At 41.9% G+C, this 27,961-nt stretch overlaps 1 protein-coding gene across 33 annotated transcripts in view; it reads right to left on the bottom strand.

Annotated features, from left to right (window-relative positions):
- LOC111557991 (zinc finger protein 846-like) overlaps nt 1-27,961 on the bottom strand; it is a 104,240-nt gene that overhangs the window by 44,735 nt on the left and 31,544 nt on the right. For 14 of the 33 annotated variants that reach the window (XR_006589959.1, XR_006589938.1, XR_006589960.1 and 11 more), the window contains 2 exons: nt 9,383-9,597; nt 7,842-8,666 (listed from right to left, as the gene is read on the bottom strand). Coding sequence is in view for 2 of the 33 variants with exons in the window: in XM_023245007.2 (XP_023100775.2) it covers nt 5,278-5,600; nt 7,842-7,968; nt 8,608-8,640 (483 nt within the window). In the remaining 31 variants the exon portion in view is untranslated. Of the gene's footprint in view, nt 1-4,993; nt 5,601-7,561; nt 7,607-7,841; nt 8,667-9,382; nt 9,598-10,376; nt 10,583-11,891; nt 12,189-27,961 lie in introns of those variants that run through there. The other 19 variants (XR_006589937.1, XR_006589918.1, XR_006589928.1 and 16 more) reach the window with 14 other exon arrangements.

A 27,961-nucleotide genomic window follows, 5' to 3' on the forward strand; every position in this document is an offset into this window, starting at 1 on the left:
AGAAACAGGTGTGAAATAGGTTTGGCGTGCTCCTCGAGTTCCTGATATTCAAAGAATCTTCACAGATTCTGCTTTCTTTGGGTAAACGACATTTATTTCATATCATTCTCCCGGATTTTGTACTTCTGGCCCTGATGTGGGGAAAGGAAATACTTTTGGAGATCTTACCAACTGTATTCCATTTGGTGTTTTTTCCCAAGGAATCTCACGAAGGGGTGTGGAACCTTTGGTTTGGAGTTGCAAATCCACTTCTGGAAAAAAGTGGGACAATATAGTCTTGGCGAAAAATTCTGGGATAAAATTGTTTAAAAGCACATGGACTGACGGGGGCGCCTGGGTGGCGCAGTCGGTTAAGCGTCCGACTTCAGCCAGGTCACGATCTCGGGGTCCGGGAGTTCGAGCCCCGCGTCAGGCTCTGGGCTGATGGCTCAGAGCCTGGAGCCTGTTTCCGATTCTGTGTCTCCCTCTCTCTCTGCCCCTCCCCCGTTCATGCTCTGTCTCTCTCTGTCCCAAAAATAAATAAACGTTGAAAAAAAAATTAAAAAAAAAAAAGCACATGGACTGATGCCACAAAATATGGCGGAGGAGGGAATTCCAGGGCTCCTTCCCACCAGAAAACCAACAAGCTTACAAAAACTATCAAAATAAACTATCACAGCAGTTTGAAATCTAGTAAAAAATGTACATTCACAAAGGGAGCACTGATGGAAGAAGCAGCTATAATTCAGCTCATCAAGAAGGGCGCCTGGGTGGCTCAGTTGGTTGAGCATCTGACTTCGGCTCAGGTCATGATATCATGGTTTGTTGGTTCAAGCCCAGCATCGGGCTCTGTGCTGACAGCTCAGAGCCTGGAGTCTGTTTCAGATTCTGTGTCTCCTTCTCCCTCTGCCCTTCCCCTGTGCTCGCTCTCTCTCTCTCTCTCAAAAATAAACAAATGTTAAAAAAATAAAAAATAAATTCATCAAGTGAGTGCTGAGGCATTTTAATTACCCACCTACCATCCCCACTCTTCCAATCAGCTCCAGCCGTGTAGACAACAGGATGCATCCTTGAGCAAGTTGCGAGGGATCAAAGGAGCGCTATGGACCTTGTTCTCAAAGAGGAACCACTGGGTGCTTCGATCTTTCTGGCAGCTTCCTAGAGTATCACCGCCGCAAGGGTGTGGCATTGTATCACCCAACTCAGAGAGTTCCAGGAACAAGGCAGCATCTCAGACAACTTTTTTTTTAATTTTTTAAAATTTTTATTCATTTTTGAAAAACAGAGACAGAGCACAAGCAGGGATGGGCAGGAGAGAAAAGGGGACACAGAATTAGAAGCAGGCTCCAGGCTCTGAGCTGTCAGCACAGAGCCCAATGCGGGGCTCGAACCCACGAACCATGAGATCATGACCTGAGCCAAGGTCGGATGCTCAACCAACTGTGCCACTCAGGCGCTACTCAGACAACTTCTGATGAAGATGTCTAGAGCCAAAATATTGCCTAGAGCAGCCCGAGGAAAGGGAGAGCATTTGGGATAAACAAAACATAGCCTGAAAGGCCTTAGAAGGCACAGACCGGAAATGTTGATATGTGCGTGAATAGGGGCTTTATTTTATTATTTTCTTAATGTTTATTTTGAAGGAGAGAGAGCACAGCAGGGGAGGGGCAGAGAGAGAGGGACACAGAATCTGAAGCAGGCTTCAGGCTCCAAGCTGTCAGCACAGAGCCTGATTCGGGTCTTGAACTCACAAACTGTGAGATCATGACCTAAGTCAGATGCTTAACCAACTGAGCCACCCACGTGCCCCTGAATAGGGCTTTAAAAGCTCGAGTGTTTACCAGAGAATCAAGAAGTCCATAAGCACACCTGGGGCTGGATGCATGCTGGGAAAGGGTGAGAGGATCCAAAGAGGATCCAAAGATCAACCTCTGGCTGATCGTCAGGATCCACTCCAGCAGGGACGGAAGACTAAGGAAGAGTTGTAGACGGCCTAGCTAAACACCAAAGGAGTGGCCCAACACACAGCCCATCAACAAAAACCAAAAGAACATTTTTAGTTTTCTTCTCTTGGCTCCGGGCATTTAAGGAATTTCTGTCACTCTAGTTTAGTGACCACTAAATTAACAGAAGACAGATTTCAGAGACAGCACTGAAAAGAAATGCAGAACATACAAAAATAATTTATAAAAGCCACTAAGCAAACATCAACAATACACAACAAGCAGCAACAGCAAACCCTGGGAGAGGGGTGAATCAGATTTTCAAACAGCTGCATTATGATATCTAGAATTTATGTTCCTAGGGCTCCTGGGTGGCTCAGTCAGCTGAGCATCTGACTCTTGATTTCGGCTCATGTCATGATCCCAGGGTTGTGGGATTGAGCCCCGTGTTGGGCTCTGTGCTGAGTGTGGAGCCTGCTTGGGATTTTCTCTTTCTTTCTCTTTCTCTCTCTCTTTCTCTTTCCCCCTGTGCCTCTCTCCCTTGCTCATTTACTCTCTCTAAAATTAAAAAAAAAAAAAAAATTGCTCCTAAAAGCCAAAGCACTGGACTTAGTAACAAACTTAAATCCATTTGTTTCAACACACCTAGCTAACAGAAACCATGGACAAAGAACTATAGGAAACTAGAAGAATTATGTTTCGCTAAAGAAATTATCAATAAGAGACAGAAACTAAAAAGAATCAAAAGACGGGCACCTGGGTGACTCAGTTGATGAAGTGTCGGACCTCAGCTTGGGTCATGATCTCAAAGTTCGTGGGTTCGAGCCCCATGATGGGCTCTGTGCTGACAGCTTGGAGCCTGGAGCCTGCTTTGGATTCTGTCTTCCTCTCTCTCTGCCCCTCCCCCACTCATACTTTGTCTCTCTTTCTCTCTCTCCTTCTCTCTCTCTCTCAAAAATGAATAAATGTTAAAACAAATTCTTTTTTTTAAAGAACCAAAAGAACTAAAAAGTACAGGATCAAAAATGGGTGGTACAGGGGCACCCGGGTGGCCCAGCTGGTTAAGCACCCAGCTTCAACCCAGGTCATGATCTCATGGTTCCTGAGTTCGAGCCCCGCGTCAGGCTCTGTGCTGACAGCTCAGAGCCTGGAGCCTGCTTTGGATTCTGTCTCCCTTTCTCTCTCTCTGCCCCTCCCCCTTTTGTGTGCGCTCTTGCTTGCAAACTCTTTCTCTAAAATAAATAACTCAAAAAAAAAAAAAAAAAAAGGTGGTACAGGCAAAAGGATAGACATAAACATGAATCCAGAAAAAGAAAAAACAAAAAACATACTCTCAACAGTGTGCCAGGACAATTTAATGGGGGAAAGAATAGTCTCTTCAACACCTAGTGCTAGGATACCTGGATAGCTCTATGCAGAAGAATCAAAGCAGACCCCTGATTCAGACCATATACACAAATTCACTCAAAATGGATCAAAAATCTGGGGCGCCTGGGTGGCTCAGCCGGTTTAGCGTCTGACTTCAGCTCAGGTCATGATCTCTCGGTCTGTGAACTCCAGCCCCACGTTGGGCTCCGTGCTGACAGCTCAGAGCCTGGCGTCTGCTTTGGATTGTGTCTCACCACCCCCTGCCCCTCCCCCACTAGTGCTCTGTCTCACTCTGTCTCTCAAAAATAAATAAATGTAAAAAAAAATTTTTAATAAAAAAAAAATAAAGTAAAAATGGACCAAAAACCTAATGTAAAGGCTAAAACTATTTTAAAAATCGTAGAAGAAAGCAAGGCGGTAAATCTTTAGAACCTTGGATCTGACAGTGTCTAATCTTTGTAAGATATGAAAAAGCACCAAAGAAAACAAAGATAAATGGGACCCCACCAAATTAAAACTGTTGTGCATCAAAAAACACTATCAAAAAGAACACAACGATATCCCCAAAATGGAGAAAAAACATGCAAATCATACATGTGCTTTGGGCCCGCTATGAGAGGCCAGAAAGAACTCCTGCACGTCAACAACAATAAACAACACAGGGTAAAAAAGGGGCAAAGAACTTGAATCAGCATTTCTCCAAAGACACAGAAATGGTCAACAAGCACAGGATAAGACGTTCAACATCATTTGTTTTAGGGAAATGCACATCAAAACCACGGTAAGACACCACTGCATACTCTAGGATGGTTACTATTAAAACAAAAAAAGAAGATGGGGCACCCGGGTGGCTCAGTCGGCTAAGCATCCGACTCTTGATTTCAGCTCAGGTCATGATCTTACGGCTCATGAGTTTGAGCCCCAGGTGGGGCTCTGTGCTGACAGCGCAGAGCCTGCCTGGGATTCTCTCTCTCCCTCACTTTCTGCCCCTCCCCAGCTCGTGCACGTGCACTCTCTCTCTCTTTCTCAAAATAAGTAAATTTTTTTAATGTTTATTTTTGAGAGAGAGAGAGAGAGAGAGAGAGAGAGAGAGAGAGAGAGAGACAAAGATATAGAGTATGAGTGGGGGAGGGGCAGAGAGTGAGGGAGACCCAGAATCCGAAGCAGGTTCCAGTCTCCTAGCTGTCAGCACAGAGCCTGATGTGGGGCTAGAACTCATGAGCTGTGAGATCATGACCTGAGCTGAAGTCGCATGCTTAACTGGCTGAGCCACCCAGGTGCCCCAAAATGAGTAAAAGTTTTAAAAAGATTTAAAAAACAGAAAAGAAAAAAAGGAAATAAGTGATGATAGCAAGAATGTGGAGTAACTTCCACACTGTCCGAGGGAATATAGTACGGTACAGCCTCTATATAAAATAGTTCGGTAATTCTTAACAAGTTAAACATAAAAGGACCATATGCCCCCGCACATTGCCATGAAATTGAATTCTGTATGATTTTACTAGATATGTACGGAATAGGTACACCTGTAAATAGAAAGTAGATTAGTGGTTGCAGGGGCTGGGGGTAGGGCTGAACGGAGGCTGCCTGCTGATTGGTTACAGGGTTTCCTTTTTAAGCGAAAGTATTTCGGAACTAAAAAGAGCTGGTGGTTGCACACCACTGTGAATGTACTCAGTACCGATAAATCACACTCACCAAAATGGTTCATTTGTGTATTTTATCCAAACAGAAAAAAAACATATGGCACATACTTGTATCTAAATATGAGTGGAACAAGACAAAAAGGTTGAAAAAAGGGAACTTGGGACTACACAGAGGGCAGTGTGTTAGAGAAGTCTGGCAATCATAAGAGTATGGGGTCGAAACTGCAGGCAATTTACAAAGCTTAATACTCAGGAAAACTAAGGCTGACGGTAAACAAAAAACACTGAGAGAGTCAGGAAACAAAATAGAAAGTACTGTAAAAAGACCTATCTGCAAGTAATCAAATTTTCAAATGAGCCAGACAGGTCTTTCTGAGAGAACAGAAGAAGGTTGACATCAATGGAAATTTAAAGGTAAAGGGAGTTAAAGGTTCCTGAGCAAACTCAGAAACGAAGTGGCTTCGTTCAGCCTTCTCTGAAAAAGGGTAGACCTCCGAAAGCTTGCCAAGTGGCATTTCCAAATGGACCGTGCCTTTCCTAGACTGGCATCGCTCTGCACAAAACCGTATCATGAACTTACCCTGCAGAACTCCTCTCCCTCCTGTCCTCAGCAATTCTGCTCCTTCCAATGCAGAGCTGGGATCAGGTTTGCATGATTTGTATCCTGCTTAAGGGAAAAATACATAAAGAGAACCCTGAAAGACACGAAATGCAGGTCTTTGGATAGGAACCAACATTTTAGCCTTCACGGTTTCTGAAGATGGTGAAGTCTCACTTTATAAACTGCAAAATCATCACATGAAATTTTAAATCAATGCAATAAAACTATTCTAAAAGGAACAAAAATTGAAGTACAGGGACGTCTGGGTGGCTCAGTCGGTTAAGCATCCGACTTCAGCTCAGGTCATGATCTCACAGTCCATGAGTTCGAGCCCCATATCAGGCTCTGTGGTGACAGCTCAGAGCCTGGAGCCTGCTTCAGATTCTGTGTCTCCCTCTCTCTCTGCCCCTTCCCTGCTCATGCTCTGTCTCTGTCTCAAAAATAAATAAAAACATTAAAAAACATTAAAAAAATCGAAGTACATTCTTTGTGCCCTCAAAAGACTAGAGAACTTTAAGACCTGAAAATCACATCCGGCCTCATACACATCTTAAGTCTTAAAGTTTTGCAAAACTAAAAGGCAACCGACAGAATGGGAGAAGATATTTGCAAACGACATATCAGATAAAGGGTTAGTATCCAAAATCTATAAAGAACTTCTCAAACTCAACACCCAAAAAACAACTAATCCAGTGAAGAAATGGGCAAAAGACATGAATAGACACTTCTCCAAAGAAGACATCCAGATGGCCAACAGATACATGAAAAGATGCTCAACATCACTCATCATCAGGGAAATACAAATCAAAACCACAATGAGATACCACCTCACACCCATCAGAATTGCTAACATTAACAACTCAGGCAACAACAGATGTTGGTGAGGGTGCAAAGAGAAAGGATCTCTTTTGCACTGCTGGTGAGAATGCAAGCTGGTGCAGCCACTCTGGAAAACAGTCTGGAGGTTCCTCAAAAAATGAAAAATAGAACTACCCTATGACCCAGCAATTGCACTACTAGGCATTTATCCACCGGATACAGGTGTGCTGTTTCGAAGGGGCACATGCACCCCAGTGTTTATAGCAGCACTATCAACAATAGCCAAAGTATGGAAAGAGCCCAAATGTCCATCAACAGATGAATGGATAAAGAAGATGTGGGATATATATATATATATATATATATATATATATATATATATACACATACACACACACACACACACACACACACACACACAATGGAGTCTTACTCGGCAATCAAAAAGAATGAAATCTTGCTATTTGCAACTACTTAGATGGAACTGGAGGGTATTATGCTAAGTGAAATTAGTCAGAAAAAGATAAATATCATAGGACTTCACTCATATGAGGACTTTAAGAGACAAAACAGATGAACATAAGGGAAGGGAAACAAAAATAATATAAAAACAGGGAGGGGACAAAACAGAACAGACTCATAAATATGGAGAACAAACAGAGGGTTACTGGAGGGGGTGTGGGGGGGTGATGAGCTAAATGGGTCAGGGGCACTAAGGAATCTACTCCTGAAATCACTGTTGCACTATATGCTAACTAATTTGGATGTAAATTAAAAAAAAAAATTAAATAAAAAAAAAAAAACAAACAAACTAGGGGGGAAAAACAGAGGCAAATCAAGAAGCAGACTCTTAATTATAGGGAACAAACTGATGATTACCTGAGGGGAGGGGAGTAGGAGGGTTGGGTTAAATAGGTGATGGGGATTAAGGAGTACACTTGTTGTAATGAGCATGGGGTACTATGCGGAAATGCTGAATCACTATATTGTATACCTGAAACTAACACTGTATGTTAACTATAATGAAATTAAAATAAAAACTGAAAAAAAAGTAATAAAATAAAGTAAAGTCTTAAGGTTTTAATGGGGTGCCTGGGTGGCTCAGTCGATTAAGCATCCAACTTCGGCTCAGGTCATGATCTCACGGTTTGTGAATTCGAGCCCCGTGTCAGGCTCAGAGCCTGGAGTCTTCTTTGGAGTCTGGGTCTCCCTCTCTCTGCTCCTCCCCCGTTCACGCTCTGTCTCTGTCTCTCAAAAATGAATGTTAATAAAAAAAAATTTTTTTTAAGTCTTAAGGTTTTCAGTCCCTAAAAGAGTATCATTTATCTAGACAGATCTTCATTTGCACAGGGAATCCTCCAGAGAGTGAGGCCCCTGAGGCCAGGGATTATGTCTGTCTTGTTTACCACAGTCTTCCCATTTGACAGCAAAGGTACTTAAGAAACATTTTTTTCATAAGGGGTTCAGTGAAGAAACGATGCTTACCTAGTGTGATGAGGTTCTGGTAGTTCTCCAACATCACATCTCTGTAGAGAGCAATCTGTGTTTGATCCAACAAAGTCCACTCCTCCTGGGTAAAGTCCACAGCTACATACTCAAAGGTCACTAAGTGCTAAACCGTCAGACACATGCTGCCTTCAGCGAACTAGCATCTTCTTTGAGGTTCTCAGAAAGATGAAGGACTGAGGAAGGTAGACCAGAAGCCTACAGCACTCTCGGGCCCAGACCTCGTCTGCTCTCCAGCTATAGACGTGCCTGGTGATCACAGCCAGTCATGTGGATTTACCGGCATGTCTGACATGTGATGAAACTTATGTTACCACAACTTTATTGTGGGCGCTTCTTGCTTTATTTTCCTCCTCTATTTATAGGCTGCGGTTAGCACTGAGCACACTGTAACACTCTGTAAAATCTACTAAGAGATGAATTATTTCCACAGTAACACATGCATTCCATGAGATTAGACACCTTCATATCATTCCTCAGTATCTATCATAACACTCAGCGGAATGGTAAGCCAACAAGCATGACCAAGCATCAGAAAGAATTAATGAATACGGAGATAAAAGAATCACATCCAGTATAATCCCTATGTATTCTGAGATGGCATGAGTCCTGGAGACATTTACCTGGGACTCATTCCTTAAGCAGGGCCATTAATTGCTATAAAAAGCCTGGGGACATTACAAGAAGATATGGCTACCACAGAGAGAAACAGGACATTCTGAAGAAAGGTCAACTTTCTACTTACCTGAGAAGAATCCATCAGTAACCCAGCCACCATCCTTGCCTCTTCGAGTTTCCTTTCCTCTAAAGACAGAAAAGGTCCCAAGAAAGATGACCTCAGAGAGAAGGCCATGAGCTCTGAAGCCAATCCAATTCCAATAACCACATGCCTACGAACGGTCCACACCATGCACAGAACACACACCAAACACGCTAATTCCATATGACTGAGTTACGTGGAGCAAGACGATGGTTTTCTGGATCTTGCTACCCACGAGATACAGGTTAAAAATTCCATCTTACGGGCACCTGGGTGGCTCAGTCAGTTGAGCATCCAACTCTTGATTTCGGCTCAGGTCATGATCTCACAGTTAGGAGATCGAGCCTCGGGTCAGGCTCCACGCAGTCTGCTTGGGATATTCTCATTCTCTCTCTCTTTCCCTGCCCTTGCCCCGCACGTGCACATGGGTGCTCTCTCTCTCAAAATAAATAAACATTTTTTTTAATTCCATCTTGAGTTATGCAAATTACAGTGAGGCAGAGCTGTTTGACACAACAGAATTCGTGAATATGTTACCCCCTGAAAAAGCACACACACACGCGCGCGCGCACACACACACACACCTTCCTGCATCTCAAATCCCAGAAACCTGACTTACACACACTCTGCTCATTTCAGTCACGCTTATATGGTCCACCGCATGATCACTCAGCCCCGAGTGCTGGCTCTGCCATTTGGGAAGGAACTACATGAAGCAAACAAATTTGGAAAGAAGCATCAGCAAGGACTCACCACCCACCTGATTCACATCAAGGGCTGCCATCCTGTGAATCTGATAGAGTTTCCAGAATATTCCATCTCTTGCTCAGACCACTTCAGAGGAGCTTTTGAGTTTAAGACGTTGATCTCAATTTCTCTTCATACACTGGAGTACCTGGCTAACTGGTTCACAACATCCATCATTAAACATCAGACATTTTTCCTCAATCATCAACCATCACTCTTTAGCCATATCTGTGCAGATGAAAACACGTGACAGCCGTTAAAAACCGTCTAATACCCTATCATACAAATATTATCAACTGCTATTTACTATTATTAGTAGTTGTACATATATAATCTCCTTTCATTGTTAGAACAACACTCCAAATTGGGTGTAAATAACTACCATTTAATAATACTCCGTCCACACCCTCTGCTGGGCATAATGGAGATGAGAAATACAAAAGTTTTTATGCAATCAGAAGTCCCTCTGAGTACCCACTGCTGGAGCTTGGCTGGATTTGGAACCTTCACCTCCTTCTGTCTCTTACTGCTTCATGCAGTCAGCTAATATTCAGTAAGGACCTTCTTTAAGCGAGGCCAGGTATGAGGCAATGAGGAGGGAACAGTTCTTGGGGATCTCACAATTAAATGGGGCAATGGAGGTAATAAACAGATGGACATCCGAAACTGAATATTGTGATTTTAGAAAAACTCGAAAGACATTTCTAATGTTAGCCACTCCAACAGTGTCGGAAACACATCGTTGTTTTTATGTCGAAACTGAAGGCTTTCCATATTTTCTCACAATTAACCAAAGACTAGTACACAAAAATATTGTGCATCTTTTTGCCTTTTCATATTGCTGTTCAGTTCTACTTTTCTCCATTAAGTATTGGTTTTATTTTTATTCACCCTTTCAGTACATTTTCTTCTTCTCCCTCTCCTCCTCCTCCTCCTCCTCCTCCTCCTTCTTTTTGAGAGAGAGAGGGGACAGAAGCAGGGCTTACCCTGCTGGGGCTCGTGCTCACCTGAAATGGGGCTCAAGCTCAACGGATGTGCAAACTCACGAACCGTGAGATCCTGACCTGAGCTGAAGTCTGATGCTTAACCAACGGAGTCACCCAGGCTCCCAGTATATTTTCTTCTACTTCTATATTCCTTGCTCAACTTTATCAAGCAGCGCCCTTAGTTCCATTTCTTAAACTTCTTTTATGGAATTACAGCATACATATGACTAAGGGAGGCAATCATGAATAAAAATGTCAATGAAGTATTCAGAAATGAACAGCCCCATGTAACATCATTCCAGGTTGAGAAATAGAATATTTCCATAACCAGCATCTCAGACATATTCCTTGTCTCTTTTCCAAGTCTCTAACTCCACGCTTCCCAACTGCAACCACTATCCTGACAGTTAACACTCGGCAGCGTACTGCCTATTTTTGAATTTTTATTTAATTTTTTTTAATGCGTATTTATTTTTGAGAAAGAGAGAGAGACGGAGGGAGGGGCAGAGAAGAGGCAGAGACAGAGAATGCCAGGCAGGCTCTGAGCTGTCAGCACAGAGCCCAACGTGGCGCTCAATCTCACAAACCATGAGATCATGACCTGAGCCAAAATCAAGAGTCAGGCGCTTGACTGACTGAGCCACTCAGGCACCCCATTTTTTTTCTAACTTTTTAAATGTTTATTTACTTTTGAGAGAGAGAATTTTAAAGAAAAGGTATCTAACAGCCTGCAATCTTTTGCGTCTGGCTTCTTTCATCGGACATTGCTTGTGAGCTTCATCCAAGGGGTTACCTCTGCGTTCCTTCTCTTTGCTCATTTTGAGTATGCCACAAAAAATACACGCCACAAGTCATCGGCTCATCCCTTGATCCACTTTCAGTTACTTCCAAGCGAGGGATATTTCAAATAATGATGTTACATATAGTGTTTATGTTCAATTGGTGGCCACGTGTGTGCATCACTGGTGTCACCACCAGATCATATTTAGTTGATATACTTTAAAAATGTGTTTCCACTAGCAGTCTACGAACATCTCAACCAATACCGGGCACTGTTTTTCCCTTTTCAGTTTTACTTTTAGCCATTCAGTGTGTGCAGTAGTATCACACTGCGGTTTTTATTTGCAAATCCCTGGTTGCTAATGACATCGAGCACCTCTTTATATATTCGTTGCCCATCTGTTTTTGTCTTTGTTTTTAATGGAAGGGCCTATGCAAACCTCTTGTTCATTTCTCACTTCGGGTATTAATTTACAGGAGTTTTTACATAACTCCTTTGTTGTTACATGGGAGGCAATTAATCCGATGCTAAAGATCAAATATGCCTGCAACTTATTTCCACCTCCTTACTTTCAAAGAGGTTACCACAAACATTTAACTCTACACACGGAGAGAGATGTAGAGAAGGTACACTACCCATGCTAAATACTAACAACTGGTCAATGTACAGCAAGGTAACACCTGAACAATTCATCACATTTCAGTAACGGGTGGCCACAGCCAGAGCATTTCCGTCCAGTCCCCACCGGAACGCACCGCAATCGCCACGTCGGAGAGAAGGGGGCGCTGCGGCCGTTTTCCACAACCGCGTACACGTTTGTCCTCTGGAGAAAGGACACGGTTTGTTCTGGCAGCTTTCGCAGAGGGGCTCACAGCGGGCAGAGAGAAGGCCCTGCCTCCACCCGGGACCCCGAGCCGCGGCCCCGACGCCCACCCGCGCGGGCGGAGCCGACCGAGGCTCTGGGACGGACCCGGGCGGCCGCGGTCCCTGGGGCGCGGCGTACCCGCGATTCCCTGCCAGTCGCGGAAGCTCGAAACCTCCGCGGAGCCAACGCATTAGAAGCGGGGCGGAGCTCGAAGTGAGTCGGTTTCCGATTAGCACTTCCGCTTCCGGTTTCCGCCACGAGGTCAGCGTACGGGACGGGGCCTCAAGAGCAGAGGGGTTGGGTCCCGGGTGGCAGCCGCTGCTTGCGGATGTCTGGGGAGCGGGCTGGAGCTGGGTCCCGAGCTGGCTGTCGCACCCACCACGTCCGAGGCGCAACGCTGGGATGTCCGAGGGCAGGGGACCGAGTTAGAAGCGGCACGGACACGGTGGGCGGGGTTTGCCCCCAGTTCCGGGCCACGGAAGCTCTTGAAATGCTCTCTTCTTCAAGACTTTCTCCTTGTTGGTTCAGCCCCAGGCGGCGCTCTGCATATTTATAAAGATGAGCCTGCTAGCCCGTAAAATGAGCTCCCAGCTCATCAGCCCTCTCTCTGACCTTCAGCTTTAAGGTGGAATCCTCATAGCACATAATTAACCCATTTAAAATGTACCATAGTATAGTCAGAGTTGTGTATCCATCACCACAATCAATTTTAGTACATTTTCATAATCACAAAAGGAAACCCAGTACCCTCTGAGCCATAATCTTCCCACCTCACCACCCCCACTCCCCCAGCCCAAAGCAACAATGTAGTTTGGGGTTTTGTTTGTTTGTTTGTTTTGGTTTTTGTCTCTGGGGATTTGCCTATTCTGACATTTCATGTAAACAGAATATTACAACATGTGGTCTTTGTGTCTGGCCTTCTTTGACTTCCATAATGTTATCAAGGTTCATCCATGTTGTAGTGTGTACCAGTCTTTATTTCTTTTTCTTACTGAATAGTATTCCACTGTATGGGTGTGTCACAATTTATCCACTCAATAGTTAAAGGACATTGGGTTATTTCCACTTTTTTTGGCTATTAAAAATAACATGGCGGGGGGGGGCGCCTGGGTGGCTCATTGGGTTAAGGGTTAAGTGTCAGACTTTGAATCAGGTCATGATCTCACGGTACGTGGGTTCAAGCCCACATCAGGCTCTGTGCTGACAGCTTGGAGCCTCCTTCAGATTCTGTGTCTTCCTCTCTCTCTGCCCCTCCCCCATTCGCACCCTGTCTCTTTCAAACATAATAATCAAAACACATTAAAAAATAACATTTAAAAATAACATGGGATATTTTTTGAACAGTGATCAGAGGAAAATTCATATTCCTAAATGTATCCTTAAAAGTGAGATAATAAAAAATAAATTCCAAGCTAAAAGATAAACAAAAAAACCTAGAAATAGAATATCAGTGTAACCCAACCTAGAAAATTATATAGGAATTTACACTACCAAAGAGCATCAAGCCCAGATGGATTGGTTTTTGGTTGAGTGGGGGTGGCAACAGCTTTATTGAGACAGAATTCACATATAATTCATCCGTTTACTTTTTAAAATATTTATTTTTGAGAGAGAGCACAGAGGGGGAGGGGCAGAGAGAGAGGGAGACAGGATCCAAAGCAGATTCTGAGCTGACAGCAGAGAGCCCAATGTGGGGCTTGAACTGAGGAACCAGGAGACCTGAACCAAAGTCAGACGCTTAACCAACTGAGCCACCCAGATGCCCACAATTCACCCAAAGTGTATATTCAGTGGTTATTATATTCACAGAGTTGTGAAACCATTGCCACAATCAGTTTGAGAACAATTTCACCATCCCCAGCTCCCCATCCCATCCCTAAGCAGCTATTAATTTATTTATTGTCTCTATAGATTTGCCTATTTGATGATTTCACATAAGTTTTAAAAACTATGTGGTCTTTTGTGACAGATTTCTTACACATAGCATAAACTTTTCAAGGTTAATCTATACTGTAGCATTTATCAGTATTTTATTAAGTTTATTTATTTACTTATTAACTTAAGTAAACCTTTACACCAACATGAGGCTTGAACTCATGACGCCCAGATCAAGAGTTTCATGCTCTTCCAACTGAGCCACCCAGGTGCCCCAGTATTTCATTCTTTTTGACTGATGAATAACATTCCTATCAGTTGGTGAACATGTGGGTTGTTTTCACTCTTTGGCCGTTTTGAATAATGCTATGAAATATTGTTGTGCAAGTTTTTATGTGGACATGTTTTCATTTCTTTTGGGTATATGCCTAGGACTGGAACTGCTGGGTCATATTAAACACTAAGTTTAACCCTTGGGGTAACTGCCTGGCTATTTTCCAAAGTGGTTGCACCATTTACAATCTCACCTGCAGTGTGTGAGTGTTCCAAGTTCTCCTCATCCTTGCCAACACTTAGTATTGTTTTTTGTTTTTTAAAACATGTAGCCATCCTAGTTGGTGTGAAGTACTGTTTCATTGTAGTTTTCATTTTAATTTCCCTGATGACGAGTGGATATTGAGTATCTTTGCATGTTCTTATTAGCCATTTGTATGTCTTACTTGAAGAAATGTCCATTCAAATCCTCAACTATTTTTAATTGTGTTATTTATCATTTTATTATTGAACTCTAAGAGTTCTTTATGTTTTCCAGATGTTGGTCCCTTTGCAGATGTAGAATTTTCAAATTTTTTCTCCCATTCAATAGGTTGTCTTTTCACTTATTTATGGGGTCCTCTGAAGTACAAAACAGTTTAATTTTGATTAAGTGCCAGCTTGTCTATTTTTCTTTGGTTGCTTATGCTTTGGGTGTGAAATTTAACAAACCACTGTCAAATCCAAGATTACTAAAGATATACTACTATATTTCCTTCTAAGAGTTTTATTATTTGAGCTCTTACAGTTAGTTCTTTGATCCATTTTGAGTAATTTTCAAATATGGAATGAGGTAGACAACGAGCTTCATTATTTTGTGTGTAGCTATCGAGTTGTCCCAGCACCATTTGTCGAAAAGACTATTTGTTCCTCTACTGAATTGTTTTGGTACTCTCATCAAGCATCAGTGGACTGGAAATGCGAGCCTGGATACTTTAAATTTTTTCTTTTAACATTTATTCACTTTTGAGAGAGAGACAGAGAAACAGAGCATGAGTGGGGAAGGGGCAGTGAGAGAGGGAGACACAGAATCAGAAGCAGGCTCCAGGCCCTGAGCTGTCAGCACAGAGCCGACGCAGGGCTCAAACTCACAGACTGCAAGATCATGACCTGAGTTGGTTAGACATTTAACCTACTGAGCCACCCAGGCACCCAAGCCCAGATGTTTCAGATACAGAATTATACCAAACCTTCAAAGTTCATATACTCAAGGTAGTCCATAAGTTGTTTAAAAGCAATGAGAATGAAGAAAAACTTCCTCATTCCTTTAATGAGATAACATTCATATAAAACCTGATAGGATACAAAAGTAGAAAATTACAAAGCCATATCACTTATATTGATTCAAATGAGCTATGTTAAATATTAGCAAAAAGAATACAAAACCACTAAGAAAATAATAAACCTTGAGCAAGTGGAATTTGCTCTAGAAATTAAAAGTTTAATTATTAAGAAATCCATTAGCACCTGGTATCTGCATCAGCTGACTGTTCAACTCTTGATTTTGGCTCAGGTCATGATCATGGGGTTGTGCGATCGAGCCCTCCATCAGGCTCCATGCTGAGTGTGGAGCCTTCCTGAGATATTCTCTCTCTCTGTCTCTCTTTCTCCCCCACTTACCCACTAGCTTGCTCTCTCTCTCAAAAAATTTTTAAAAGAAAGTCATTAAATAATATACCATATCAATACATCTAAGAAAACAAATCATATGATTATCTCCATAGATGCTGATGAAGCCTTTGACAAAATTCAACACCCATTTTTGATATAAGCACTCAAAAAATAGAAACTAATGAATACTTTCTTAAGATGATTGGCTATATTTATAACAGTGTGTGTGTGTGTGCATGCACATGTGTATGTATATGTGTGTCTGAGTGTGCACTGGTGACATTGGGGAGAAACTAATAAACATAAGAACTGCAAATGAAGTAAAACTATCTCTTTTTGCAGATGATATGATACTGTTCATGGAAATCTCTAGAGAACTAATGATAAGACTAATGTAAACAATAAAAGAATTTAGTAAGTTAGCAGGACATGAAAAGCCTCCAGTTAATCAATAACCAGTAAGGTGATATAATGATAGAGAAAACCTCATTTATAATAGGAAAAAAAAAACACCACCAGAAAGCTTTGGATTAAATAAGCAATGTATAAAACCCATATAAGGAACTTTTAACATAATCTAGAGAGACATAAATGGACTTGAACAAAAGGAAAAACATCCCTCATTCTTTGATAAAGTGGCTTGACATCATAAAGATATCAATTCTCCCCAGGTTAATTCAGAAATGTAACATAAACCTAATAAAAATGCCAATAAGCTTTTTTTTTTTAATGGAGTTAGGCAAATTGATACTACCATTTATGTGGAAGAACATACATACATGATGATGTCTAAGAAGACACTGAAAACAAGTGATGAAGCCCTACTGACACTAAAACAAACTATAAAGCCACTACAATTAAAACTGTGGAACTGGCACATGAATAGGAAACAGCTTCAATCAAATGGAATATCTGGAAATCAACCTCAAAACGCGGAAATGTAATTCATAACGGTGGTATTTCAGATCACTGGGACAGAAATGAGTGGTTTAATGAGTGGTGCCAAGATAAAATTACATCTATCCTTCACACCACTCACAAAAATAAAGTCCAAAGGATTAGGAATCTAAATATATGTGTGCGCGCATGGGGGGGGGGGGGGAGCGAGAGGGAGGAGCCATACACATATGTAGGGTATTCCCGTCATTTCCGGGGTGATTCGGGAAAAGGAAATGATCATGAGGTGGCAGTACCACACAAAAGCTTTCTTTGGGCAGAACTTCGGCAGGTTTTCTCGTGGAGAAAGTCCCTCAGGTATGAGAAAATACGGAAGCTATAGCGTGAAAGCCACTACCCAGAAAGGGAGGGGGCCAACTCCTACTGTAGGAGGTGATCACAGAGGGGGTTTCTGTGTCTAGGCTATGTTGCTTAGCAGCTAGTGGGAAGTCCCTGGGTCAGAAAGTTCGGAAGGGTAGCAGCAGCTTGGGGGTAGTTATAGCCCCAGGATTTATCTTATCTGCAGCTGTTAGACTTGGGGCATAACTGCGGTGTGTGTGCAAAGCAGGAAGGCTTTGAATGGCTAAAATATCTCCTTGTTCGAACTAAGTTTAAAACAACTGAAAGTGTAAGAATTTCGCATTTGGAACTGTGAACAATGTTGCTGTGAACCCTGGCGCGCAAATATCTATTCAAGTCCCTGACTTCAGCGCCTTTAAAAATTTTTTTTTCAACGTTTATTTATTTTTGGGACAGAGAGAGACAGAGCATGAACGGGGGAGGGGCAGAGAGAGAGGGAGACACAGAATCGGAAACAGACTCCAGGCTCCGAGCCATCAGCCCAGAGCCCGACGCGGGGCTCGAACTCACGGACCGCGAGATCGTGACCTGGCTGAAGTCGGACGCTTAACCGACTGCGCCACCCAGGCGCCCCTGACTTCAGCTCCTTTAGATAGATACCCAGAAGTGGAATTGATGGGTCATACAGTTAGTTCTCTGTTGAATGATTTGAGGAAACTCCTTGCTGTTTTCCACAGCAGTTGCACCACTCCACATTCCCACCAGCAACGTGCAAGAGTTCCAGTTTCCCCACATCCTCACCAGCATGTGTTATTTTCTGGTTCTTGGATAATAGCCATCCTAAGGGGGTGGGGGGGATGAAGCGGTATTTCATTGTGGTTTTCATTTGCATTTCCCTAATGATTACTGATATTGGACATCTTCTCATGTACTTTCAGGTACTTGGTCACGTGTAGATCTTCTCTGGAGAAATGTCTATTTGAGTCCTTTCCCAGGGGCACCTGAGAGGCTCAGTCCGTCAAGTGTCCGACTTCAGCTCAGGTTGTGATCTCACCGGTTCGTGCGTTCGAGCCCTGCATCCGGCTTTGTGCCAACAGCTCAGAGCCTGGAGCCTGCTTGGAATTCTGTGTCTCCCTCTCTCTCTGCCCCTCTCCTGCCCACGCTGCGTCTCTTTCTCAAAAGTAAACATTAAAAAATTTTAAAAACAAAGTCCTTTCCCCCATTTTAGTTGGGTTGCTGTTTTTTGTTGTTGAGTGGTAGTTCTTTATCGATTCTGGATGTTAGCACCTTATCAGATACATGATTTGCAATTATTTCTCCCATTCTTTGGGTGGTCTTTTCACTCTCGTTATTGTCCTTTGACGCACAGAAGTTTGTGATTTTCAGGGGTGCCTGGCTGGCTCAGTCAGTAGGCTGTGCGACTCTTGATCTTGCGTTTGTGAGTTTGAGCCCCATGTTGGGTGTAGAGGTTGCTTAAATAAATAAAACGTGTCTTAAAAAGCTTGTGGTTTTGATTAAGTTCAACTTACCTATTTTTTTTTAATTTTTTTTCAACGTTTTTTATTTATTTTTGGGACAGAGAGAGACAGAGCATGAACGGGGGAGGGGCAGAGAGAGAGGGAGACACAGAATCGGAAACAGGCTCCAGGTTCCGAGCCATCAGCCCAGAGCCCCATGCGAGGCTCGAACTCACGGACCGCGAGATCGTGACCTGGCTGAAGTCGGACCCTTAACCGACTGCGCCACCCAGGCGCCCCATCCTATTTTTTTTAATGTTCATTTAGTTTCGAGAAAGAGTGTGTATGTGGCGGGGAAGGGACAGAGAGAGGCAAAGACCCAGAATCTGAAGCAGGCTCCACGCTCTACACTGTCGGCACAGAGCCTGACGCGGCTGGAACTCACAAACCGTGAGATCATGACCTGAGCCAGCACTTAACTGACTGAGCCACCAGATGCCCCCCTTTTTTTCTTAATGTAGGCTTTTATTGCTAGAAAATTCCTTCTTATACCTGCATTTGCTTCAACTCATAAGTTTTGGTAGGTGTTTTCATTTTCGATTCAAGACTTTTTAAAATAAAGTTTATTTACTTTGAGAGAGAGAAAGAGAGAGAGTGCACAAGCAGAAGAGGGGCAGAGAGAGAGGGAGAGAATCCCAAGCAGGCTCCACGCTGTCAGCATGGAGCCCAATGTGGGGCTTGAACTCGCGAACCATGAGATCATGACCTGAGTTGAAATCAGGAGTTGGACCCTTAAACAACTGAGCCATTTCTTAAATTTTTTCTAAGTGGAATAGACATAATGTGGTTAAGGAGAACACCCATATTCGTAGGAGATGCACATGAAAGCATTTACGTGTCTGTCATAATGTCTTCAACTTAAGTTTCAAATGATTCAGCAGGGGGGAAAAATGTAAACTAGGAGGTGGCAAAGGGTTAACAGTTGATAGGTCCAGGTGAAGGGTATATATATTCTTTCAACTTTTGAAAGTTTTCAAAATAAAAAGTTGGCGGGGGGCAGGCAGGGGAGAATCCATTTGGTCCCAAACAAAATCGTCTTACGATAAAACGAATCCGGACTCTGGAAAAAAACATGAGTGTTTCCAAGAAACCAGCCTCTCTCTTCATAGTGATCCTGGGAAGCTACCGCTGGATGAAAGAAATGTCACGGATTTACCTCCTCACCCAAAGAGGGATTGGGGCGCCCGGGTGCAGTCCGCTCAACTCTCACCAGAACCCGCCCACATCCGCAGAGAAGCCAGGATGCACCGACCGCGCCTCCCGCGCCTGAGCGGAAGTAGCGCGTTTTCCTTCCCACCAAAGGCAGGCCAGTTATTCGCCGGAAGCCTCGCGTGGCAACGAGACCAGACTCGCAGTTTGACCCCGCGCTTACCACGTCGGCCCGACGCCCTACCCCACTTCCGTTCCAGAAGAGCGGGGGACAGACCGGAAGCCAGTTTAGTCGGCCCCGCCCCCGCACGCGGGGGGGGGGAACTTCCGTAGAGCCGCTGCGTCCCAGGAGAGCACACTTCCGCTTCCGATCCCAAGGAAAGAAGGGGTGAGGCCCACTGCCTACTAATTAGGGCGCGGGAATTCTACGCTCCTCCTTTGAGAACCTAGCTGAACACAGTGGTGCGACCAGGCCAGAGGCGTGGCCTGACTCGGGGTTCACAACCACTTGGAGGCGGGGCTTTGTCCCCGCAAAGTTATTTCTTTTTCTTCCCACTTGTATCTACAGCCCTATACCATGACCGGCCATGTTCGTAGTGGCAAGCTTGGCAACCCGCAAAATGTTACACCTTTCCCTTCATTCGTTTTTCTTAAAATGTGCTTCAAGTGTTTGCTTTTTGCAGTTTTGGCTAGTCATTCCTGGATGCTTCTTGCATGTATGTGTATGTATGCATTTCACATTGATTAATTATATGATTAATAGAATAATGGTATTTTTATGTGTTTATCATGAGTCTAGCCACCTTGACAAACATTAGTTCTAATAATTTGTTGATTTTCTTGGATTTTTAAATGGCCTAAATAACTGTAAACAATAATCTATTTTAATGTATTTTTCTTTTCTGCCAATAATTGTACCTCATTTCATTTTCCTGGCTTATGGGTTGGTCAGAATTTCTAATAATAGGTTGAGTAATAGCAGTGATTAGGTGGCATCCTTGTCTTGTTTTTGATGTATAAAGCAATGGTTCTAAAGTTTCTCCATTAATTATATTTGTAGTGGGGTGGGAATGTCAATGACCTTTAACAGGTGAAAGAAAGTAATTTTTATCCTTGAACTGGGAGGAGACTTTATTGTGAAAATGCGCTGAATTCTGTCCAATGATTTCTTAGGCTTCTGTTGATTTAACTTTATAGAATCTTAAGTCATACAAAATACTCAATATTTGTGTAGTGAAATTTGTCTGTCCTTTATAGTTTCTGAATAAATTATTGTGCTATCAAAAGGGTGTCCAAACTCTAGGTTATGAAAATATTTTCCTAATTTTCTTATAGTTTGAAACCTTTATAACAGTAGATATTTAGGTATGTAGTGTGACATGGAAATGGAACTCTGTGCTCCTCCAGATGGGTGGCTTATATGTTGCTTTGGTTGCAGTAGTTTTGTAATTTTTAATATCTGTTTACAACAGTTATAGGGATGACGAATGTTGCTTCACATATTAAATTATTTACCCTCAGAGCTACTCTACAAAATGCTGCTCCTCTCATCCTCAAGTTACAATTAAAAAACAAACTTATGCACAGAGAGCTTACACTTGATTCAGTCTTAGGCAGTCTGGTCTCACAGTCATCTTGCTTCACCATTGGGTTATTGAACACCATTAAGACAAGTCTTTATTTAATAGATTCTTGGCTGATCTCTGGCATTTATTTCTCAAGTAAAATTTGAAATCATTTAGTTATTGTTTTACATTTATATGTTAGTCTTAGGAGAACTGGTCTTTCTTTCTTTATATAAATCTTCTCATCCAGTAATTATTTTCACTTGTTCAGATCTTTTTTCATTGTACTTGATAATCTGTATATGTGTATCTTGTCCATTTCTTGTTGTATTTCTAATATTTTGAAATCTCTTCTCCCTATTGAGAATGGAAGTTTTCCCCATATTTATTTCTACATGAAGCTTGTGTGTGGAGGAGGTTGGATGTGTATGTGAGGTGTTGTCTTGTGATGAGTGCTCCTGAGAAAATTGATGCTAAGTTTTAAAACAGAATATTTTGTGCTTCTATACATAAACCATAACTAAAGATAGAGATAATCTTGGTCTCTTTTTTCCCACTATTTATAGAGGTTATTTGCAGGAACCAGAATCTGGAAAGCAGTGTTGAATAAGCATGGAATATATGGGCAATTCTGCCTTGTTCTGGATTGAACTGAAAATATTTTGGCCCTGTACCTGAAGCTGCCTGGGGCCCTCTGGCCAACTTAGTAGTCTTTAAGCTTTAGCAAGCAGCCTTAGCTCACATGATTGGTTAACCTTTCTTTGTGTATCTATAGATACACAATACATGCATTCTTTCCTAGAAAGAACAGAGTACTTCTAAATGTCGCCAGACCCTCCTGCACCACGCATGGGCACCAAGGAACTAGACCCCCCTGCATAATCGTTGGGCACTAAAGAACCAGACCCCCTGGCACAATCTCCAAGCACTGAGAAAACATCTGTAGCTGGTACCATTGAGTCTGCACATGACAAAATATTACGGACCACTGTACTCCCTTTACTGATTAACTGCCCTAAATTCTTTTAAAAACCCTTGGGCCAGGCAAGAACCTCAGAGTTGGCCTTTGGACAAGAGTCCACCTTCTCCCCAGGTAGCTTAGCCTCCTGAATAAAGCTCATATTCCTTTCCAATCAAAACTCATCTCTTGAGTATTGGCTTTTCAAGCGACAGGCAGCCTAACATGGGTTTCAGTAACAGGTCTTCAATTAAATGAATCATTTAATAGAATTATTAAATAAAAATCATTCTACTGGTGAAATGTGAATATGGTCTATAGTCTAATAATATTATGCCAATGTCAACGCCTTTGTTTTGATTATTGCACCATGGTTATGTAAGATGTTGTTGTTAAGGGAAGCTAGGTGTACTAATTTTGTAATTTCTCTTTGTTAGGTGAGGTCATCAAGATGTGACCACTGGTTGACCCAAGAGCTGGGCTTGGGCAGTTGGAGGCTCCTCACCCTTTCCCTTGTCCTTGCGATGCATGTTCCACTTGTTTTCCCCATTCCCAGAAGCTGCCCCAAGGATATAGCCTTGAGACAGAAATGTGGTGTTGAAACTACCAAGAAGGTATACACGTCTGAACCCGTTAAGGCCTCTATATAAACTTTTAAGATTTGACAGGCAGGTGCTGCAAACTACTTGTCTTGAGGCTGCCTAAAACAAGCCTCTTAGGTAAATTCCTTTGCCACCTAACTCTTGGTCTTGGGGTCATGAGTTCGAGCCCCACGTTGGATGTAGAGATTGCTTAAATAAATAAACTTAAAAAAACTTGCCACCTACCAGTCTGGAATCGTTTGCCTCTATTTTTGTCTTTCTCCACCTTAGGGTAAAGGGGCTGGTTTCAGATTTCACCCAGGAAGCTCCCAAGGAGGTTTTGAAGCAACACTATTGAGTCTAAAATTGTTCCAAAATAAAAAGTGTTTTGTTTTTTTTTAATTATATTATGATTGAGTTGGGATAGTGTTCAAACTTCGGCAGGTGCCCAAAATGCCTACTTAACATCTCCACTACCTTGTGTGATGGCCATCCTAATTTTGAGACGGCCAACACGGAATTCATGATTTCCCCCAATACTTGTTCCTGCTTTCCTTCATTTCTTTTCTTTTCATTTCTTTTTTTTTTTTTTTTTTTTTTTTTTTTTTTTGCTTTACTTCATTTCAATAAGTGACAATTCCATTATTGTAGTTGTTCAAGCTGAAATCCTTGGGGCCACCTTTCAACCTTTTCTTTTTCTCATATCCCACACATAATCTACCACAAAATCCTATCAATTCCATGTTCAGAATATTATAAAGAATACAAAAACTATAGTCATAATTAATCCACATATCACCATATATCTACACGTCACTGGACGTTAGGGCTTATCTGCTTCAGCAGCTGGAGTTACCATAACTAATATGATAGATGAGATAGATAATAGATAGATAGATACAATGATAGATGACAGATACAGAGATAGATACATAAATAGATATCCTTGTGGTACTTGTGTATGTGTTTCTAGACATAGAAACAAAGAGGGGAAGTGCTAAGTCACTGGGTATGCTGTTTTTTATTTTTCAAATACATCTAGGGGCACCTGGGTGGCTCAGTCAGTTAAGCATTTGACTCCTGATTTCAGCTCAAGTCATGATCTCACAGTCATGAGATTGAGCTCTGCGTTGGGCTCCAATGCTGGGCATGAAGCCTGCTAAAGATTCTTTTTTTTCTCCCTCCTGCCCCTCTCCCCTGCTGGCACGCTCTCTAAAAAAATTAATATATAAAATAAAATACATATAATTATCCTCCAAAGTGGTTGTTACCATTGATACTCGCTCCTATTTGTGTAATAAGGTGTCAGTTTTCTTACATACTTGCCTATCATTGAATTTTAAAAATATTTGCCATTCTGGGATGCCTGGCTGGCTCAGTTGGTGGAGCATGTGACTCGATCTCAGGGCTGTAAGTTCAATCCCTATGATGGGCCTAGAGCTTACTTAAAAATAAATAAAATATTTTTTAAAAATAAGAATATTTGCCATCCTGATGGGAGGAAAATAGTGTCCCAGTATTAATATACTTTTCCCTGATTATTCCTAAGAAATTATGTTCTTTCATCTAATTTCAGGTCTAATTTTATATCTCAACATGTGATACCTTCTCTTTTCTGTTATTTTTTAACATATCCAACAAGGTGATAGAAAAACCATTTTGGTATTTTTAAATATCTTAAATATATTTTTAAATTTGAGAGAGAGAGTGCGAGTGGGAAAGAGGGGCAGATGCAAAGACAGGGAGAATCTTTAAAAAAAAATTTTTTTTAATGTTTATTTTTGAGAGACAGAGTTGAGTGGGTGAGGGGAAGAGAGAGAGGGAGACACAATGTGAAGCAGGCTCCAGGCTCTGAGCTGTCAGCACAGAGCCCAACAAGGGGCTCGAACTCATGAGCTGAGAGATGGTCATGACCTGAGCCAAGGTCAGATGCTTAACCAAGTGAGCCACCCAGGTGCCCCAAGAGAGGGAGAATTTCAAGCAGGCTCCACACTCAGCAAGAGGCCCCGGCTCAATCCCACCACCCTGGGATCTTGACCTGAACTGAAATCAAGAGTCAAACACTCAACCGACTGAGCAAAAGCCATTTTGTATTTTTATATATTCTACTTTACTAATGAATTATATTTACATATTTATTTTTAAATGTTTATCTATTTTAGGAGAGTGGGCATGTGCAAGAAGGGGAGGGGTAGAGAGATAGGAGAGAGAATCCCAAGCAGGCTCCCTGCTGCCAGCACATAGCCCGATTCAGGGGTCAAACCCACGAACCATGAGATCATGACCTGAGCCGAAACTAAGAGTCTGACACTTAACGGACTGAACCACCCAGGCACCCCTGAATTGTATTTACTTATGAAGTTTGACACTGTTTCAGTTGATGCTTAGACCTGCGATCTTGTCTTGATCTCTTTACCCACTCTTCCAAAATAAGTTTCTCTCATTTCTGTAAAATGAGAAAATAAGTTTCTCTCATTTCTTAAGGTTCTGCTCAGATCTTTTTAAACAGTGTTAAACATCAATAATGTTAAAGTGGAGTTTTAAAAAATGAGTAAATGAGTAAAACTACTCATCTGATAAAAAATAATAAACCATTACATGTAAACATAAATAACATTTTTATTTTGAAAAAATAATATTTTCCAAACCAGAAAATTCAGACAGAATAATTGCACTATTTGATATTTTTGCATGTCTTTAGTGTCTGCTTAACAGATATAAACAGCTGTATTCTCATATTTGCTTCTACAATCAATCTGTTGTGATTTGTTTTAATTTGAGTATATGAAGGAATTTAGCTTCACAGAGACACACAGATGAAAAGAGAAGTGTATTTTTACAGCCTCTTGAGATAACTGTGGACAGTCTTCTTTGATACTGCACCAAAACTAACAAGTGGTCATTTTTAAATTTTTAATTTTTGTAATGTTTCTTTATTTTTGAGAGAGAGAGAGACAGAGTGCAAGCAGGGGAAGGCAAGAGACAGACGGAGACACAGAATCCGAAGCAGGCTCCAGGCTCTGACCTGTCAGCACAGAAGCCAACGTGGGGCTCAAACCCACAAGCCGTGAGATCATGACCTGAGCTGAAGTCAGACGCTTAACTGACTGAGCCACCAGGCGCCCCAAAGTGGTCACTTCTTAAAGATTAGTTGCAATAGGAATCTAAAACCCTATCAATAAACTTGTCATGCTCTGTCACAAACAAAAACAAATGGATTGAGAATTTAAATGTGAAACTGAACTTCAAAAAATGAAGACACTGAAACCAAATACATTTATAATCAGTTGTTTGGGAAGGACTTCTTAAACAGAGCACAAAAACCTTTATCATTGGGGCGCCTGGCTGGTTCAGTCAGTCCGGCGTCTGAGTTTGGCTCAGGTCATGATCTCAAAGTTCATGGGTTCGAGCCCCGTGTCAGGCTCTGTGCTGACAGCTCAGAGCCTGGAGCTTGCTTCGGATTCTGTGTCTCCCTCTCTCTCTTGTCCCTCTCCTGCTCATGCTCTGTCTCTCAGAAATAAATAAACGTAAAAAAAAAAAAAAAAAAAAAAAAAAAAAAAAAAACCTTCACCATTAAGGAAAAGACTAATAAATCTGACTAAAATTCAGAATCTCTGCCATCAAGACATGATAAAGAGACATTTACAAACAAGAGTAAAAATTGGTAACAAAGATATCATAGTTCTAAACATCATGGGGAAATAACAAAGATACAAAGAAAAATCATCAAAAACATGTACAGGTAATTCCCAAGGGGAAATTCCAAACAGCCAGTATTATAAAAAATACCCATTATGAATAATAATCAGCCAAATACAAATCAGAACAATGAGATACCATTTTTTTTTTATTTTTTTAACGTTTATTTATTTTTGAGACAGAGAGAGACAGAGCATGAACGGGGGAGGGTCAGAGAGAGAGAGGGAGACACAGAATCTGAAGCAGGCTCCAGGCTCTGAGCTGTCAGCACAGACCCCGACACAGGGCTCGAACTCACAGACCGTGAGATCATGACCTGAGCCAAAGTCAGATGCTTAACTGACTGAGCCACCTAGGCGCCCCAAGATACCATTTCTTAACTACTCTAAAATATAAAATGCAAAAAAACAAAACACATAAAACATAAAAACAAATTTTAGCATACAGATTCTATAGCCAGTGAACTTGTTTATTTATTTATTTATTTTAGACAGAGAGAGAGAGAGAGAGAGAGAGAGAGAGAGAGAGAGAGAGAGGTAACAAGTGAGCGAGGGGCAGAGAAAGAGAGGTAGAGAGAAGAGAGAAGGGGGGGTCACCCAAAGCAGGGCTCAAGATCATCTTATGGGGGTCCCAGACTCACAAACCTTGAGATCATGAGCTGAGCCGAAGACAGATGCTTAACCAACTGAGCCACCCAGGCGCCTGAGTTCACTTTTAGACTCATTTATATGTATGTGCAATGGGAGATGTGCAAGAATGTTTACAGCAGCATTATTCATAATGGATAAAAGCTGCAAGCAACCCAAAGAAGTCTATCCACTCTACACTGGATAAATAAGCTGTGGTATATTCATACAAAAAGTCCCTTACATAGCAACTAAATAAATTAATTACAACTATATGTGACACATAAATAAATGCCAAAAATGTGTGAGCAAAAGTAGGTCACATGAAAATATATAAAGATGTTATTCACTTACATAGTGTTTTTCTTTCCTTGATCTTTTTTTAGTAACTTTATTTTGAAATAGTATCAGAACCACAAGAAGTTGAAAAATAGTACAGAGTTCCCATGTACTCTTCACCCAGCTTCCCCCAATGGTAATATCTTAACATAACCACAGTACATTCTTTAAACCAGGACACTGGCATTGCTACAATACTATTAATTCAGGTACAGACCTCATCTGCATCTTACCTATTGTTATTTGTACTCTTTTCTTTTATGGGGGCAGGGAGACAATACAGTTCTGTAGGTAATATATGAGTGATCAAGTACTGTGACATTTTATTTTATTTTTAATGTTTATTTATTTTTGGGACAGAGAGAGAGCATGAACGAGGGAGGGTCAGAGAGAGAAGGAGACACAGAATCTGAAGCAGGATCCAGGCTCTGAGCTGTCAGCACAGAGCCCGACACGGGGCTCGAACTCACGGACTGTGAGATCATGACCTGA

The sequence above is a fragment of the Felis catus genome, chromosome A2, assembly GCF_018350175.1.
Source record: "Felis catus isolate Fca126 chromosome A2, F.catus_Fca126_mat1.0, whole genome shotgun sequence".
NCBI classification, from domain to species: domain Eukaryota; kingdom Metazoa; phylum Chordata; class Mammalia; order Carnivora; family Felidae; genus Felis; species Felis catus.